At 46.9% G+C, this 21,655-nt stretch overlaps 1 protein-coding gene across 1 annotated transcript in view; it reads left to right on the top strand.

The window, feature by feature from the left end:
- The first annotated feature begins 819 nt into the window (after nucleotides 1–819).
- PHOX2A (paired like homeobox 2A) overlaps nucleotides 820–21,655 on the top strand; it is a 32,604-nt gene continuing 11,768 nt past the window's right edge. The window contains exon 1 of the mRNA XM_063950901.1: nucleotides 820–2,002. Coding sequence (XP_063806971.1) covers nucleotides 1,780–2,002 — 223 coding nt within the window. The 5' untranslated portion in view covers nucleotides 820–1,779. The remainder of the gene's footprint in view (nucleotides 2,003–21,655) is intronic.

The raw sequence follows: 21,655 nt of genomic DNA, 5'->3' as shown, positions 1-21,655 counted from the left end.
TATATATACACACACACATACATATATATATATATATATATATATATATATATATATGTAATAGATAATTCGTAGCACCGCTGGAACAATACAGACTATTCCCGATAATTGCACACAGGGATAATCGTTTGATAATAGCCGCCCTGTCCCTCTGTTTATGAATATCGATTATCTAATAATTATTCCTATATGATCCCGGCGTTCGTACATATGGGAGTGAGATATATTATATTATAGTGTTATTATATATGTGGTATTATCCGCGTTTTATTTGTTCTCACATCTCCTGTGCTATGTACTTAATTGTCCTAAATTCATAAACGATTATTCCCGCATATTCCGATGTACAATACGAATTATCCTCCTCTACGAAGCAGTCGGCAATTATACTGTATCCGATTTACATGACAGATGTTTTCGCGAATAAATATTTGCTGTCATAGAGTGAGACACAATTATTGGGTTATTTACGAATAATCGGAGTCTGGGGCTCCGGATCCCACGGAATAACTCCGAATAAAACGAATATCCTGCGATAAGGGGATATTATTACATTACAGCAGGAGAATTACCGGCTGGGGGGCGATAATAACATTTCTTATTATTAAATGGCTGATTATAAAGAGGGAGCTGTGATCCCTACACCCAGGCATCAGCATCTCAGGGCCCCACACCAGCAGCCCAGGGGCCCCACACAGGGAAGGGTTAATGGGGGAGGAGACAGAAGACTTCTCCTGTATTGTCATGTAAAGGAGACCCCCACCCCACCCCCTTACCCATTGTGTGCAGCCAGCAGCGGGGCTATTAGAGCCCCAGCACTGCAGAGAGGAGGACACTCAGGCGGAGAGAGCTGGACACCGACCCCCAGCCTGCGGACACCACTGCTCCCAGCACTCCCACTGCTGATCCCACTACTGCTCCCAGCACTCCCACTGCTGATCCCACTACTGCTCCCAGTGCTCCCCCTGCTGATCCCACTATTCCCAGCACTCCCACTACTCCCAGTGCTGCTCCCACTACTCCCAGTGCTGCTCCCACTACTCCCAGTGCTCCCACTACTTCCACTGCTGATCCCACTACTGCTCCCAGTGCTCCCCTGCTGATCCCACTATTCCCAGCACTGCCACTACTCCCAGTGCTCCCACTACTTCCACTGCTGATCCCACTACTCCCAGTGCTGCTCCCACTACTCCCAGTACTCCCACTCCTGATTCCACTGCTACTCCCAGTGCTCCCAGTACTCCCACTGCTGCTTTCACTGCTGATCCCAGTGCTGATCCCACTACTCCCAGTACTCCCACTGCTGATCCCACTGCTACTCCCAGTGCTCCCACTGCTGCTCCCAGTGCTGATCCCACTACTCCCAGTACTCCCACTCCTGATCCCACTGCTACTCCCAGTGCTCCCACTGCTGCTCCCAGTGCTGATCCCACTACTTCCAGTGTTCCCACTGCTGCTCTCAGTGCTGATCCCAGTACTCCCAGTGCTGATCCCACTTCTACCCCAGTGCTCCCACTGCTGCTCCCAGTGCTGATCCCACTACTCCCACTGCTACTCCCAGTGCTCCCACTGCTACTCCCACTGCTGCTCCCAATACTCCCAGTGCTGCTTTCACTGCTGATCCCACTACTTGTACTACTCCCAGCACTCCCACCACTGCTCCCAGCACTCAGGACCCCTTCCAGCCAGCGGAGTGAGGAGCAGCATGTCCCCATAAGAGGAGCACCAGAGCCAGATCACCCTCCAGTGTTCCCGCAGCTTCTCCCACCCGGATCCTCTATGTACAAAATGGATTATTCGTACCTGAATTCGTATGATTCGTGCATGGCGGCGATGGAAGCCTCGGCTTATGCTGACTTCAGTTCGTGCAGCCAGGCGAACAGCTTCCAATACAACCCCATCCGGAGCAGCTTCACCGGCAGCCCGGGGTGCCCCTCACTCACCACTGCCAGCTGCACCCTGGGGGCACTGAGAGACCACCAGCCTTCCCCCTACTCCACAGGTAAGGGCAGGGGCAATTACACAGGGTGGGCCAGCACTGTCTCTATCACTCATGTCTGATCACTATTACATTCCTGTATCATTATATCACTATTATATCACTATGACATCCCTGTATCACTATTATATCACTATGACATCCCTGTATCATTATATCACTATTATATCACTATTACATTCCTGTATCATTATATCACTATTATATCACTATCACATTCCTGTATCATTATATCACTATTATATCACTATTACACCTATAGCCAGGGTCACTATATAACTATTACATCCCTGTATCATTATATAACTAATATATCACTATTACACCTATATCTAGGGTCACTCTATAACTATTACACCCCTGTATCATTATATCACTGTTATATCTGTATAGTAACGTCTAGTGTCCATATATCACTATCACACCTATAGCTAGGATCACTATATAACTATTACACCTATAACTCTTACGTTCCTGCATCATTATATCACTATTACACCCATATCTAGGGTCACTATAGAACTCTTACATTCCTGTATCATTATATCAATATTAAACCCATATCTAGGGTCACTATATGTTATCTCTGTATCATTATATCACTATTACACCCATATCTAGGGTCACTATATGTTATCTCTGTATCATTATATCACTATTACACCCATATCTAGGGTCACTATAGAACTCTTACGTTCCTGCATCATTATATCACTGTTACACCCATATCTAGGGTCACTATATTATATCTCTGCATCATTATATTGCTATTATATATACAGGCATGGACACATTTGTTGGTTCGGTCACACATACACAGAAGAAGCCACATGGTAATCACTGATATAACTGAAAGTGACAGAAGGAATCGGCTGATTATTCCAGATTTAATAGAAATCAGACTTTGCATTAGATTTTTGATTGACCAGAATATTTGGCATAATACAATGGAAGTGGCCTGGACACCAGCGATGGGACCGTAACCTGATGTTTTGTTGCACAACTTTTAGAGGCAATCACTGCAATCAAGCAAATGCTGTAGCTCTCGGTGGGACGTCTGCACCTGTCGGCAGGTAGTTTGGGCCACTCTTATTGAGCAAGGTGCCCCAGCTGTCTCAGGCTCAGCTCTTCCCATAGGTGTTCCGCAGGAGTCAGATCAGGGCTCATAGAGGCCACTTTAGGACAGTCCATGTGTCACAGTAGGTCTGGGGCTCTTCTCTCCTACAGCTTCATGTGTTTCACCTGAGATCATAGAGCTGATGTGACTCTTCTGCACAGGGGACATTCTCCCAGGAGCAATGTGTCAGTGTGTATTCTAGCAAATTCCATCTTGCTTTTATATGTTTTCTTTTTCTTGAGTCCCCCTGGGGTTCTTACATGGAGCCCACTGTTGCTCAGAAAGAATTGGATGGTGCAACACATTGACCTAGGAGCTCAGCTTGGGTCTCTTTGGAATATTTCACTGTCTCTTCTACCATTCTCACTTTCCTTCTGTTTTATTTGGTGTTCCTCTTGTGGCTGCATTGAGAGGTTGGCTACAGTCCCATGAAGTTTGATCATCTTAATAATATATGCAGCTGTAGCCACAGGAACATCAAGCGTCTTGGAGATGGTCTGATAGTCGTTCATTTTGATGTTCCTGTCTATAATGTTCTTTCCGATCTCCTCAAACAACTCTCTCCTTTGCTGGTCCATATTCTCCTTGCTGGTCCATGTTCAGTGTGGTGCACACAATAATACCAAACAACAAAGTGACTACTTTTCTCTAAATAGGCGGAAGGACTGATTGGAAGAATGAAGATGTGTGACACTAATTTAAGAAAGCAGTTCGTTTGAAACATCACTATAATCTAATTATTCACTATCTTTTCTAAGGTGTGCTAGCAAATCTGTCCGTCTCCTTTCGGAATATCTTTGGAGAATAAGAAATGATTTATCTCTTTTCACAGTTTCTTTGCTTTAGTCTAAGACAAAGCAAATGTCTGTGGGTATACATGAGGCAATAGCTTTTACTGTCATCACTTTTCAGGAGAGGTGAAGCGTTGTTTCACTGAGCTGTAAGGGACCCAACAAATACACATCTGTATAGTAATTCCTTGTGTCCTTATTTCAGTATTACACCTATATCCAGGGTCACTATATAACTATTACATCCCTGTATCATGATATCACTGTTATATCTGTACAGTAACTTCATGTGTCCTTATATCACTATTACACCTATATCCAGGGTCACTATATAACTATTACATCCCTGTATCATTATATCACTGTTATATCTGTATAGTAATTCCTTGTGTCCTTATTTCAGTATTACACCTATATCCAGGGTGACTATATAACTATTACATCCCTGTATCATTATATCACTGTTATATCTGTACAGTAACTTCATGTGTCCTTATATCACTATTACACCTATATCCAGGGTCACTATATAACTATTACATCCCTGTATCATTATATCACTGTTATATCTGTACATTAACTTCATGTATCCTTATATCACTATTACACCTATATCCAGGGTCACTATATAACTATTACATCCCTGTATCATTATATCACTGTTATATCTGTACAGTAACTTCATGTGTCCTTATATCACTATTACATCTATATCCAGGGTGACTATATAACTATTACATCCCTGTATCATTATATCACTGTTATATCTGTACAGTAACTTCATGTGTCCTTATATCACTATTACACCTATATCCAGGGTCACTATATAACTATTACATCCCTGTATCATTATATCACTGTTATATCTGTACAGTAACTTCATGTATCCTTATATCATTATTACACCTATATCCAGGGTCACTATATAACTATTACATCCCTGTATCATTATATTGTGGGGCAGTACGGATGGTGTAGTGGTTAGCATTACTGCCTCACAGCACTGAGGTCATGGGTTCCATTCCCACCATGGCCCTAACTGTGTGGAGTTTGTATATTCTCCCCGTGCTTGCGTGTGTTTCCTCCGGGTACTCCGGTTTCCTCCCACAATCCAAAAAATATACTGGTAGGTAAATTGGCTTCCAACAAAATTAACCCTAGTGTGAATGTATGTGTGTACATGTGATAGGGAAAATAGATTGTAAGCTCCACTGGGGCAGAGACTGATGTGAGTGGCCAAATATTCTCTGTAAAGCGCTGCGGAATATGTGTGCGCTATATAAATAACTGGTAATAAATAAATAAATATATCACTGTTATATCTATACAGTAATTCCTTGTGTTCTTATATCACTATTACACCTATATCCAGGGCCACTATATAACTATTACATCCTTGTATCATTATAGCACTGTTATATCTGTAAAGTAATTCCTTGTGTCCTTAAATCACTAGTAAATCTTTATCTAGGGTCACTATAACTATTACACCTATATGTACGGTCAGTAAATTACTTTTACACCTATATCTAGGGTCACTATTACAGCCCTGTAACATTATATCAGTATTACATTTACAGGATATCTGGGGTCACTATTATATTCCTGTAACATTATATCAGTATTATTTTTACAGGATATCTGGGGTCACTATTATATTCCTGTAACATTATATCAGTATCATATCTATATCTGGGGTCACTATTACATCCCTGTAACATTATATCAGTATCACATCTGTATCTGGGGTCACTATTACATCCCTGTAACATTATATCAGTATTACATCTTTATCTGGGGTCACTATTACATCCCAGTAACATTATATCATTATTACATCCATATCTGCGGTCACTATTACATCCCAGTAACATTATATCAGTATTACATCTATATCTAAGGTCCCTATTACATCCCTGTAACATTATATCAGTATTCCATCTATATCTGGGGTCACTATTACATCCCTGTAACATTATATCAGTATTACATCTGTATCTGCGGTCACTATTAAATCCCAGTAACATTATATCAGTATTACATCTATATCTGGGGTCACTATTATATCCCAGTAACATTATATCAGTATTACATCTATATTTGTGGTCACTATTACATCCCTGTAACATTATATAAGTATTACATCTATATTTGGGGTCACTATAACATCCCTGTAACATTATATAAGTATTACATCTATATTTGGGGTCACTATAACATCCCTGTAACATTATATCAGCATTACATTCATATCTGGGGACACTATTAAATCCCTTTATCATTATATCAGTATTACATCTGTATCTGGGGTCACTATTACATCCCTGTAACATTATATCAGTATTACATATAGATATATATATATATATATATCTATATCTATATCTGGCTCCACTATTACATCCCTGTAACATTATATCAGTATTACATCTGTATCTGGGGTCACTATTACATCCTTGTAGCATTATATTAGTATTACTTCTGTATCTGGGGTCACTATTACATCCATGTAACATTATATAGGTATTACATCTATATCTGGGGTCACTATTACATCCCTGTAACATTATATCAGTATTACATCTGTATCTGGGGTCACTATTACATCCTTGTAACATTATATTAGTATTACATCTGTGTCTGGGGTCACTATTACATCCATGTAACATTATATAGGTGTTACATCTATATCTGGGGTCACTATTACATCCCTGTAACATTATATCAGTATTACATCTGTATCTGGGGTCACTATTACATCCTTGTAACATTATATTAGTATTACTTCTGTATCTGGGGTCACTATTACATCCATGTAACATTATATAGGTATTACATCTATATCTGGGGTCACTATTACATCCCTGTAACATTATATCAGTATTACATCTGTATCTGGGGTCACTATTACATCCTTGTAACATTATATTAGTATTACTTCTGTATCTGGGGTCACTATTACATCCATGTAACATTATATAGGTATTACATCTATATCTGGGGTCACTATTACATCCCTGTAACATTATATCAGTATTACATCTGTATCTGGGGTCACTATTACATCCTTGTAACATTATATTAGTATTACATCTGTGTCTGGGGTCACTATTACATCCATGTAACATTATATAGGTATTACATCTATATCTGGGGTCACTATTACATCCCTGTAACATTATATCAGTATTACATCTATATTTTGGCGTCATTATATAAGTTTTACATCTATATCCAGGGTCTCTATATGTTACTATTATATCACCAATAAACCTCATTGTAAAATTAAATTAAATTATTAAACAGTTTAAAATCCAAACTCTTCTGTTTCTGCTCCGTCTGTACCAAACTTCAATTCTGCTCCGTCTGTACCAAACTATCATCCGGTTATATTACCAATAAGCCATCATCTCACTGTCAGGTACTCATGTCATCATGGATTACAATTCATTTATCATATTACTAGTTAATATTTAAATAATTATGAAACAATCCAATATATTTTCAATAATTTATTAAATAATGACATCTTTATTAAAGCCTTGTATAATACGTGGATTATCTGTCATCTAATGACTGTAAATCACAATATAGTTCTAGTATATTTACATATTATATCACTGCATTATCCCTCTAGCATGGGTGCCATCATTGTAAAATATTGCATGACATCACTGTAAGGTATTGGATGACATCACCGTAATATATTGCATGATATCACTGTAAGATATTGCATGACATCACTGTACAATCCCTCTAGAATGGGTGATATCACTATAAGATATTAGATGACATCACTGTAAATATTGCATGACATCACTGTAAGGTATTGGATGACATCACCGTAATATATTGCATGATATCACTGTAAGATATTGCATGACATCACTGTACAATCCCTCTAGAATGGGTGATATCACTATAAGATATTGGATGACATCACTGTAAATATTGCATGACATCACTGTAAGATATTTGATGACATCACTGCAAGATTCTCATGTAATTATGAGATAATTGTGTCACTGTTACACTGTTATATCTGTATAGGGAACATACTGATATCAGGTCACCTGAGGGAAGTAATGCTTGGGGTGGTCAGAGAAAGGTCCCCTGCTATTACACTGCCCAACAAAAAAAAACATTTTTTGTTTGGTGCCCGGAATGTTAGTATTGATTTTGGTTATATTGGGCGTGCTAATTCCAAATCCGAAAACAGTTTTTCTCTATCAGCTATACTTTTTGCGCATGCCCAGGCCACGGCACAACGCCATCTGGGCGACCTCCAGTCTGAGCTAAGCGTTGCGGGGGTGTGATACCCCATTAATGTAACTGCCTGTGATTATATATTTATATATGGGGCATCATATGTGCCTAGGCTTAGTACAGAAACACTGAAAGCTGGAATTTTTGATGGGCTTCAAAGAAGACCGCTCATAAATGATCCTAGCGTCGTAGGTTCCATGAGTGAGGGTGAGCGAAGTGCGTGGACGTCATTCGCCCTGGTTCTCAGAAACTTTCTGGACAACCACAAAGCTCAAAACTATGCTGAGCTAGTAAACAACATGCTCATTAATGTCCGAGACCTTGGATGTAATATGAGCATGAAAGTGAATTACTTACACAGCCACTTGGACAGTTTCCCAGAAAATGTGGGCGATATGAGAGAAGAGCAAGGTGAAAGATTTCACCAGGATATTAAAAGACACAGTGTCACTGCACCTGCTACATCCACACACAGTGTCACTACACCCAAACACACAGTCTCCCTGCACCCACACAGTGTCACTGCACCTGCTACATCCACACACAGTGTCACTGCACCCAAACACACAGTCTCCCTGCACCCACACAGTGTCACTGCACCTGCTACATCCACACACAGTGTCACTGCACCCAAACACAGTCTCCCTGCACCCACACAGTGTCACTGCACCTGCTACATCCACACACAGTGTCACTGCACCCAAACACAGAGTCTCCCTGCACCCACACAGTGTCACTGCACCTGCTACATCCACACACAGTGTCACTACACCCAAACACACAGTCTCCCTGCACCCACACAGTGTCACTGCACCTGCTACATCCACACACAGTGTCACTACGCCCAAACACACAGTCTCACTGCATCCACACAGTGTCACTGCACCTGCTACATCCACACACAGTCTCACTGCACCCAAACACACAGTCTCCCTGCACCCACACAGTGTCACTGCACCTGTTACATCCACACACAGTGTCACTGCACCCAAACACACAGTCTCCCTGCACCCACACAGTGTCACTGCACCTGCTACATCCACACACAGTCTCACTGCACCCAAACACACAGTCTCCCTGCACCCACACAGTGTCACTGCACCTGCTACATCCACACACAGTGTCACTGCACCAAAACACACAGTCTCCCTGCACCCACACAGTGTCACTGCACCTGCTACATCCACACACAGTGTCACTGCACCCAAACACACAGTCTCCCTGCACCCACACAGTGTCACTGCACCTGTTACATCCACACACAGTGTCACTGCACCCAAACACACAGTCTCCCTGCACCCACACAGTGTCACTGCACCTGTTACATCCACACACAGTGTCACTGCACCCAAACACACAGTCTCCCTGCACCCACACAGTGTCACTGCACCTGCTACATCCACACACAGTGTCACTGCACCCAAACACACAGTCTCACTGCATCCACACAGTGTCACTGCACCTGCTACATCCACACACAGTGTCACTGCACCTGCTACATCCACACACAGTGTCACTGCACCTGCTACATCCACAGTGTCACTGCACCCAAACACACAGTCTCCCTGCACCCACACAGTGTCACTGCACCTGCTAAATCCACACACAGTGTCACTGCACCCAAACACACAGTCTCACTGCACCCACACAGTGTCACTGCACCTGCTACATCCACACACAGTGTCACTGCACCCAAACACACAGTCTCACTGCACCCACACAGTGTCACTGCACCTGCTACATCCACACACAGTGTCACTACACCCAAACACACAGTCTCACTGCACCCACACAGTGTCACTGCACCTGCTACATCCACACACAGTCTCACTGCACCCAAACACACAGTCTCACTGCACCCAAACACAGTGTCACTACACCCACAGTGTCACTGCACCTGCTACATCCACACAGTGTCACTGCACCCAAACACACAGTCTCCCTGCACCCACACAGTGTCACTGCACCTGCTACATCCACACACAGTCTCACTGCACCCAAACACACAGTCTCACTGCACCCACACAGTGTCACTGCACCTGCTACATCCACACACAGTCTCACTGCACCCAAACACACAGTCTCACTGCACCCAAACACACAGTGTCACTGCCCCCAAACACAGTGTCACTACACCCACACAGTGTCACTGCACCTGCTACATCCACACACAGTGTCACTGCACCCAAACACACAGTCTCCCTGCACCCACACAGTGTCACTGCACCTGCTACATCCACACACAGTCTCACTGCACCCAAACACACAGTCTCACTGCACCCAAACACACAGTGTCACTGCACCCAAAAACAGTGTCACTACACCCAAACACAGTGTCACTGCAGCTGCTACATCCACACACAGTGTCACTACACCCAAACACACAGTCTCCCTGCACCCACACAGTGTCACTGCACCTGCTACATCCACACACAGTGTCACTACGCCCAAACACAGTGTCACTGCACCTGCTACATCCACACACAGTGTCACTACGCCCAAACACACAGTGTCACTGCACCTGCTACATCCACACAGTGTCACTACGCCCAAACACAGTGTCACTGCACCTGCTACATCCACACACAGTGTCACTACGCCCAAACACACAGTGTCACTGCACCTGCTACATCCACACACAGTGTCACTACACCCAAACACACAGTCTCCCTGCACCCAAACACAGTGTCACTGCACCCAAACACAGTGTCACTACACCCAAACACACAGTGTCACTGCACCTGCTACATCCACACACAGTGTCACTACACCCAAACACACAGTCTCCCTGCACCCACACAGTGTCACTGCACCTGCTACATCCACACACAGTGTCACTACGCCCAAACACACAGTGTCACTGCACCTGCTACATCCACACAGTGTCACTACGCCCAAACACACAGTGTCACTGCACCTGCTACATCCACACACAGTGTCACTACGCCCAAACACACAGTGTCACTGCACCTGCTACATCCACACACAGTGTCACTACGCCCAAACACACAGTGTCACTGCACCTGCTACATCCACACACAGTGTCACTACGCCCAAACACACTGTGTGTGGATGTAGCAGGTGCAGTGACACTGTGTGTTTGGGCGTAGTGACACTGTGTGTGGATGTAGCAGGTGCAGTGACACTGTGTGTTTGGGCGTAGTGACACTGTGTGTGGATGTAGCAGGTGCAGTGACACTGTGTCACTACACCCAAACACACAGTCTCCCTGCACCCAAACACAGTGTCACTACACCCAAACACACAGTGTCACTGCACCTGCTACATCCACACACAGGGGTAAATTTACTAACATTCGTATTTTCCCGTTTCAGGTCAAAGTTCAATCACGAATGACATCGAAAGTGTAAAACTGCAACTTTTTGAATTTGTTACGACGGATTTACTAAGCTGCCGTATTCGGGTTTTTCTTTTGTTCCGATGTCGATGTCATTCGTGTTTTTATTTTTATTTTTACGGCAGTGATTAGCAAAACACTGCCGACTTTTTTACAATGAATCTCGGCCGGATCTGTGTGATCCGTGCTGGGGTTCATTTTTTTTTTTTTTTTTTTTAAATTAAACACTGTAAAATCCTTTAAAAAAATTGCGTGGGGTCCCCCCTCCTAAGCATAACCAGCCTCGGGCTCTTTGAGCCGATCCTGGTTGCAGAAATATGGGGGAAAAAATGACAGGGGTTCCCCCATATTTAAGCAACCAGCATCGGGCTCTGCGCCTGGTCCTGGTTCCAAAAATACGGGGGACAAAAAGAGTAGGGGTCCCCCGTATTTTTAAAACCAGCACCGGGCTCCACTAGCTGGACAGATAATGCCACAGCCGGGGGTCACTTTGATATAGTGCCCTGCGGCCGTGGCATCAAAAATCCAACTAGTCACCCCTGGCCGGGGTACCCTGGGGGAGTGGGGACCCCTTCAATCAAGGGGTCCCCCCCCCCAGCCACCCAAGGGCCAGGGGTGAAGCCCGAGGCTGTCCCCCCCCATCCAATGGGCTGCGGATGGGGAGGCTGATAGCCTTTTGTGATAATGAAAAGATATTGTTTTTAGTAGCAGTACTACAAGGCCCAGCAAGCCTCCCCCGCATGCTGGTACTTGGAGAACCACAAGTACCAGCATGCGACGGAAAAACGGGCCCGCTGGTACCTGTAGTACTACTACTAAAAAAATACCCAAAAAAAGACAAGACACACACACCGTGAAAGTAAAGATTTATTACATACATGCACACAAACATACATACATACTTACCTTATGTTCACACGAGGGTCTGTCCTCTTCTCCAGTAGAATCCAAGGGGTACCTGTTGAATAAATTCTACTCACCAGATCGCGGGTCCCAGGCTCCTCGGGGCATCCATTTGTAATCCAGGTACTTGCATAAAATAAGAAAACGGAAAGCCGAGCCACGAACTGAAAGGGGCCCCATGTTTTCACATGGGACTCCTTACCCCGAATGCCAGAAACCCACTCTGACTGATGTCTAAGTGGGTTTCTTCAGCCAATCATGGAGCGCCACGTTGTAGCACTCTCCTGATCGGCTGTGTGCTCCTGTACTGTATGACAGGCGGCACACGGCAGTGTTACAATGTAGCGCCTATGCGCTCCATTGTAACCAATGGTGGGAACTTTCTGCTCAGCGGTGACGTCACTTTAGGTCAACCGCAGGGCAGAAAGTTCCCACCATTGGTTACAATGGAGCGCATAGGCGCTACATTGTAACACTGCCGTGTGCCGCCTGTCACTCAGTACAGGAGCACACAGCCGATCAGGAGAGTGCTACAACGTGGCGCTCCATGATTGGCTGAAGAAACCCACTTAGACATCAGTCAGAGTGGGTTTCTGGCATTCGGGGAAAGGAGTCCCATGTGAAAACATGGGGCCCCTTTCAGTTCGTGGCTCGGCTTTCCGTTTTCTTATTTTATGCAAGTACGTGGATTACAAATGGATGCCCCGAGGAGCCTGGGACCCGCGATCTGGTGAGTAGAATTTATTCAACAGGTACCCCTTGGATTCTACTGGAGAAGAGGACCGACCTGCGTGTGAACATAAGGTAAGTATGTATGTATGTTTGTGTGCATGTATGTAATAAATCTTTACTTTCACGGTGTGTGTGTCTTGTCTTTTTTTGGGTATTTTTTTAGTAGTAGTACTACAGGTACCAGCGGGCCCGTTTTTCCGTCGCATGCTGGTACTTGTGGTTCTCCAAGTACCAGCATGCGGGGGAGGCTTGCTGGGCCTTGTAGTACTGCTACTAAAAACAATATCTTTTTATTATCACAAAAGGCTATCAGCCTCCCCATCCGCAGCCCATTGGATGGGGGGGGGACAGCCTCGGGCTTCACCCCTGGCCCTTGGGTGGCTGGGGGGGGACCCCTTGATTGAAGGGGTCCCCACTCCCCCAGGGTACCCCGGCCAGGGGTGACTAGTTGGATTTTTGATGCCACGGCCGCAGGGCACTATATCAAAGTGACCCCCGGCTGTGGCATTATCTGTCCAGCTAGTGGAGCCCGGTGCTGGTTTTAAAAATACGGGGGACCCCTACTCTTTTTGTCCCCCGTATTTTTGGAACCAGGACCAGGCGCAGAGCCCGATGCTGGTTGCTTAAATATGGGGGAACCCCTGTCAATTTTTTCCCCATATTTCTGCAACCAGGATCGGCTCAAAGAGCCCGAGGCTGGTTATGCTTAGGAGGGGGGACCCCACGCAATTTTTTTAAATAAAATAACAACTTTCCCACCCCTTCCCACTGATATACATGCACGGATCTCATGGATCCCTGCATGCCTATCCAATCACGGAAAAAAAAAGCAGGTCTGTTTTTTTTTAGCACTTTTTTACGAGTTGTAATTTTTCACGGCAGTGTTTGTTTTTTTTTTGCTTTGCACTTCTTAGTAAATTACCGAGATTCATACTTAAACAGCCGCGTTTTGACCGATGGTGTATTCATTCGTAATTTTTTTCTTGGACTTGCAAAAAATTACGAATGCCCTCATCACTGCCGTGATTATTGCTTAGTAAATTACCGAGATGACACTTTGATGAAAAAACGGCATCTCGGTCAAAATCGGGAGCTTAGTAAATTTACCCCACAGTGTCACTACACCCAAACACACAGTCTCCCTGCACCCACACAGTGTCACTGCACCTGCTACATCCACACACAGTGTCACTACGCCCAAACACAGTGTCACTGCACCTGCTACATCCACACAGTGTCACTACGCCCAAACACACAGTGTCACCGCACCTCCTACATCCACACACAGTGTCACTACGCCCAAACACACAGTGTCACTGCACCTGCTACATCCACACACAGTGTCACTACACCCAAACACACAGTCTCCCTGCACCCAAACACACAGTGTCACTACACCCAAACACACAGTGTCACTGCACCTGCTACATCCACACACAGTGTCACTACACCCAAACACACAGTCTCCCTGCACCCACACAGTGTCACTACACCCAAACACACAGTCTCCCTGCACCCACACAGTGTCACTACACCCAAACACACAGTGTCACTGCACCTGCTACATCCACACGCAGTGTCACTACACCCAAACACACAGTCTCCCTGCACCCACACAGTGTCACTACACCCAAACACACAGTCTCCCTGCACCCACACAGTGTCACTACACCCAAACACACAGTGTCACTGCACCTGCTACATCCACACACAGTGTCACTACACCCAAACACACAGTCTCCCTGCACCCACACAGTGTCACTACACCCAAACACACAGTGTCACTGCACCTGCTACATCCACACACAGTGTCACTGCACCTGCTACATCCACACACAGTGTCACTACACCCAAACACACAGTGCCACTACACCCAAACACACAGTGTCACTGCACCTGCTACATCCACACAATGTCACTGCAGCTGCTACATCCACACACAGTGTCACTACACCCAAACACACAGTGTCACTACACCCAAACACAGTGTCACTGGACCTGCTACATCCACACACAGTGTCACTACACCCAAACACACAGTGTCACTGGACCTGCTACATCCACACACAGTGTCACTACACCCAAACACACAGTCTCCCTGCACCCAAACACACAGTGTCACTACACCCAAACACACAGTGTCACTGGACCTGCTACATCCACACACAGTGTCACTACACCCAAACACACAGTGTCACTGGACCTGCTACATCCACACACAGTGTCACTACACCCAAACACACAGTGTCACTGGACCTGCTACATCCACACATAGGGGGGTATTCAATGCTTGTCGGAAACTGCCGTCTTGTCGGAAAGACGGCAGTTTCCAACTTTTTTAGGTTGCAAGGGGTTCCGACCTATTCAATGGGGCTGCTTTTTTCCGACAAGTCGTCAATTCCGACTTGTCGGAAAACACGTGGAACGGCGGAGTAGCCGTGGATCGATGTGTTTTGTCGGATTCTGCAGCCAAATCCAACGGGTATTGGCACCGATTCCGACAATGTCAATCCGACTTTTAAAAAAAGTCGGATTGGCATTGTCGTAAATGGCCAAATCCTGTCAGATTTGACCACTCATTGAATACTGAGATGTCGGATCCTTTCCGTCGGATGTCGCACCTGCTACATCCACACAGTGTCACTGCACCCACTTCATCCACACACAGTGTCACTGCACCCGCTACATCCACACAGTGTCACCGCACCTGCTACATCCACACACAGTGTCACTGCACCTGCTACATCCACACACAGTGTCACTGCACCTGCTACATCCACACACAGTGTCACTGCACCGGCTACATCCACACAGTGTCACTGCACCCACTTCATCCACACACAGTGTCACTGCACCTGTTACATCCACACACAGTGTCACTGCACCTGCTACATCCACACACAGTGTCACTACACCCAAACACACAGTGTCACTGCACCTGCTACATCCACACACAGTGTCACTACGCCCAAACAAACAGTCTCTCTGCATCCACACAGTGTCACTACACCCAAACACACAGTCTCCCTGCACCCACACAGTGTCACTACACCCAAACACACAGTCTCCCTGCACCCACACAGTGTCACTACACCCAAACACACAGTGTCACTGCACCTGCTACATCCACACAGTGTCACAACGCCCAAACACACAGTCTCCCTGCACCCACAGTGTCACTACACCCAAACACACAGTCTCACTGCACCCACACAGTGTCACTACACCCAAACACAGTCTCCCTGCACCCACACAGTGTCACTACACCCAAACACACAGTGTCACTGCACCTGCTACATCCACACACAGTGTCACTACACCCAAACACAGTCTCCCTGCACCCACACAGTGTCACTACACCCAAACACACAGTCTCCCTGCACCCACACAGTGTCACTACACCCAAACACACAGTCTCCCTGCACCCACACAGTGTCACTACACCCAAACACACAGTGTCACTGCACCTGCTACATTCACACACAGTGTCACTACACCCAAACACACAGTCTCCCTGCACCCACACAGTGTCACTACACCCAAACACAGTGTCACTGCACCTGCTACATCCACACACAGTGTCACTACACCCAAACACACAGTCTCCCTGCACCCACACAGTGTCACTACACCCAAACAGTGTCACTACACCCAAACACACAGTCTCCCTGCACACACACAGTGTCACTACACCCAAACACACAGTGTCACTGCACCTGCTACATCCACACACAGTGTCACTACACCCAAACACACAGTCTCACTGCACCCACACAGTGTCACTACACCCAAACACACAGTGTCACGGGACCTGCTACATCCACACATAGGGGGGTATTCAATGCTTGTCGGAAACTGCCGTCTTGTCGGAAAGATGTCAGTTTCCAACTTTTTTAGGTTGGAAGGGGTTCCGACCTATTCAATAGGGCTCCTTTTTTTCCGACAAGTCGTCAATTCCGACTTGTCGGAAAACACGTGGAACGGCGGAGTAGCCGTGGATCGATGTGTTTTGTTGGATTCTGCAGCCAAATCCAACGGGTATTGGCACCGATTCCGACAATGTCAATCCGACTTTAAAAAAAAGTCGGATTGGCATTGTCGTAAATGGCCAAATCCTGTCAGATTTGACCACTCATTGAATACTGAGATGTCGGATCCTTTCCGTCAGATGTCGCACCTGCTACATCCACAGTGTCACTGCACCCACTACATGCACACAGTGTCACTGCACCCGTTACATCCACACAGTGTCACTGCACCCGCTACATGCACACTGTGTCACTGCACCTCCTACATCTACACAGTGTCACTGCACCCACTACATGCACACAGTGTCACTGCACCCGCTTCATTCACACAGTGTCATTGCATCTGCTACATCCACAGTGTCACTGCACCTGCTACATCCACACTGTGTCACTGCACCCGCTACATGCACACTGTGTCACTGCACCCGCTACATGCACACTGTGTCACTGCACCCGCTACATCCACACTGTCACTGCACCCGCTACATCCACACTGTGTCACTGCACCCACTTCATCCGCATACAGTGTCACTGCACCTGCTACATCCACGCAGTGTCACTGCACCCGCTACATGCACACTGTGTCACTGCACCCGCTTCATCCACACACAGTGTCAATTCAACTGCTACATCCACACACAGTGTCACTGCACCCACACAGTGTCACTGCACCCACACAGTATCAGTACACCCACTACATCCACACAATGTCACTGCACCCGCTAAATCCACACAGTATCACTGCACCCGCTATATCCACACAGTGTCACTACACCCAAACATACAGTGTCACTGCACCCGCTATATCCACCAACAGTATCACTGCACCTGCTACATCCACACACAGGGTCACTACACCTGCTACATCCACACACAGTGTCACTGCACCCGCTACATCCACACAGTGTCACTGCACCTGCTACATCCACAGTGTCACTGTGCCCACTACAGCCACACACAGTGTCCCTGCACTCGCTACGTCCACACACAGTATCACTGCACCCACTACATCTACACACAGTGTCACTGCATCCGCTGCATCCATACACAGTGTCACTGCACCCGCTACATCCAGTGTCACTGCACCCGCTACATCCAGTGTCACTGTGCCCACTACAGCCACACACTGTCACTGCACCCGCTACGTCCACACACAGTATCACTGTACCCGCTACATCTACACAGTGTCACTGCACCTGCTGCATCCACACAAAGTGTCACTGCACCCGCTACATCCACACACACGGTCACTGCACCGGCTACAGCCACACACACGGTCACTGCACCGGCTACATCCACCAACAGTGTCACTGCACCCACTACATTCACATACAGTGTCACTGCACCAAAAGGGATAAATGGAGCACCTCTCCAATGCCTGGAGATGGCTGCCTTAACCGTGTAAATCAGAATATGGGCGTCACTCACTCCCAGAAAAGACAATATTGTACAAAAAGATAGGTATGTCACTGCACCCACTACATTCACCAACAGTGTCACTGCACCCGCTACTTCCACACAGTGTCACTGCACCCATACAGTATCAGTACACCCACTACATCCACACAATGTCACTGCACCCGCTAAATCCACACAGTATCACTGCACCCGATACATCCACACAGTGTCACTACACCCAAACATACAGTGTCACTGCACCCGCTATATCCACCAACAGTGTCACTGCACCTGCTACATCCACACACAGGGTCACTACACCTGTTACATCCACACACAGTGTCACTGCACCCGCTGCATCCAGTGTCACTGCACCCGCTACATCCACACAGTGTCACTGCACCCGCTACATCCACAGTGTCACTGTGCCCACTACAGCCACACACAGTGTCCCTGCACCCGCTACGTCCACACACAGTATCACTGCACCCACTACATATACACACAGTGTCACTGCACCCGCTGCATCCATACACAGTGTCACTGCACCCACTACATTCACATACAGTGTCACTGCACCAAAAGGGATAAATGGATCACCTCTCCAATGCGCGGAGATGGCTGCCTTAACCGCGTAAACCAGAATATGGGCGTAACTCACTCCCAGAAAAGACAATATTGTACAAAAAGATAGGTATGTCACTGCACCCACTACATTCACCAACAGTGTCACTGCACCTGCTACATCTACACAGTGTCACTGCACCTGCTACATCTACACAGTGTCACTGCACCCACTACATCCAGAGTCACTCTACCCACTACATCCCCACAGTGTCACTGCACCCACTACCACTACATCCAGTGTCACTCTACCCACTACATCCCCACAGTGTCACTGCACCCACTACATCCACACACAGTGTTACTGCACCTGCTGCATCCACACACAGTCACTGCACCCGCTGCATTCACACAAAGTGTCGCTGCACCAGCTGCATCCACCAGTGTCACTGCACCCGCTACATCCACAGTGTCACTGCACCCGCTACATCCACAGTGTCACTGCACCCGCTACATCCACAAGGTCACTGCACCCGCTATATCCACTTCACAGTGTCACTGCACCCGCTACATCTACACACAGTTTCACTGAACCTGCTGCATACACACCCAGTGTCACTGCACCTGCTACATCCATCAACAGTGTCACTGCATCGGCTACATCACATCCACACAGTGTCACTGCACCGGCTACATCTACACACACAGTGTCACTGCACCCGCTACATCTACACACACAGTGTCACTGCATCCGCTACATCTACACACACAGTGTCACTGCACCCGCTACATCTACACACACAGTGTCACTGCACCCGCTACATCTACACACACAGTGTCACTGCACCCGCTACATCTACACACAGTGTCACTGCACCCGCTACATCTACACACACAGTGTCACTGCATCCGCTACATTCACACACAGTGTCACTGCACCTGCTACACCCACACAGTCAGTGTCACTGCACCCACTATATCCGCAGTGTCACTGCACCCGCTACATCTACACACAGTGTCACTGCACCCGCTACATCCACAAACAATGTCACTGCACCCGCTGCATCCACAGTGTCACTGCACCCGCTACATCCATGTGTGAGCTACGTTATATGCACTCACCAGCAGTGTACTATGCAATGTGTGAGCCATGTTATATACACTCACCGTCCACGTACTGTGCTGTGAGCCACGTTATATACACTCCCTGGCCACGTATTGTGCTGTGTGTGAGCCGTGTCATATACACTCACCGGCCACGTACTGTGCTGTGTGAGCCGTGTGATATACACTCACCGTTCACGTACTGTGCTGTGTGTGAGCCGTGTTATATACACTCACCAGCCACGTACGGTCACATTTGACATTTGTGCAATTAGATACAATTGTGTCTGTCACACTACCTTCACAGTGTCATACTACTATCCACACACAGTATCACCCACTGCCACCCACAAACAGTATCACCCACTAACCTCTGCCATCCACACACAGTATCACCCACTAACCTCTGCCATCCACACACAGTATCACCCACTGCCACCCACACACAGTATCACCCACTAACCTCTGCCATCCACACACAGTATCACCCACTGCCACCCACAAACAGTATCACCCACTAACCTCTGCCATCCACACACAGTATCACCCACTAACCTCTGCCATCCACACACAGTATCACCCACTGCCACCCACACACAGTATCACCCACTAACCTCTGCCACCCACACACAGTATCACCCACTGCCACCCACACACAGTATCACCCACTAACCTCTGCCATCCACACACAGTATCACCCACTAACCTCTGCCATCCACACACAGTATCACCCACTGCCACCCACACACAGTATCACCCACTAACCTCTGCCACCCACACACAGTATCACCCACTAACCTCTGCCATCCACACACAGTATCACCCACTGCCACCCACACACAGTATCACCCACTAACCTCTGCCATCCACACACAGTATCACCCACTGCCACCCACAAACAGTATCACCCACTAACCTCTGCCACCCACACAGTATCACCCACTAACCTCTGCCATCCACACACAGTATCACCCACTGCCACCCACACACAGTATCACCCACTAACCTCTGCCATCCACACACAGTATCACCCACTAACCTCTGCCATCCACACACAGTATCACCCACTGCCACCCACACACAGTATCACCCACTAACCTCTGCCACCCACACACAGTATCACCCACTGCCACCCACACACAGTATCACCCACTAACCTCTGCCATCCACACACAGTATCACCCACTAACCTCTGCCATCCACACACAGTATCACCCACTGCCACCCACACACAGTATCACCCACTAACCTCTGCCACCCACACACAGTATCACCCACTAACCTCTGCCATCCACACACAGTATCACCCACTGCCACCCACACACAGTATCACCCACTAACCTCTGCCATCCACACACAGTATCACCCACTGCCACCCACACACAGTATCACCCA

This window comes from Pseudophryne corroboree, chromosome 2 (genome assembly GCF_028390025.1).
Source record: "Pseudophryne corroboree isolate aPseCor3 chromosome 2, aPseCor3.hap2, whole genome shotgun sequence".
Taxonomy (NCBI): domain Eukaryota; kingdom Metazoa; phylum Chordata; class Amphibia; order Anura; family Myobatrachidae; genus Pseudophryne; species Pseudophryne corroboree.
This window is presented reverse-complemented; position numbering and strand designations above follow the sequence as displayed.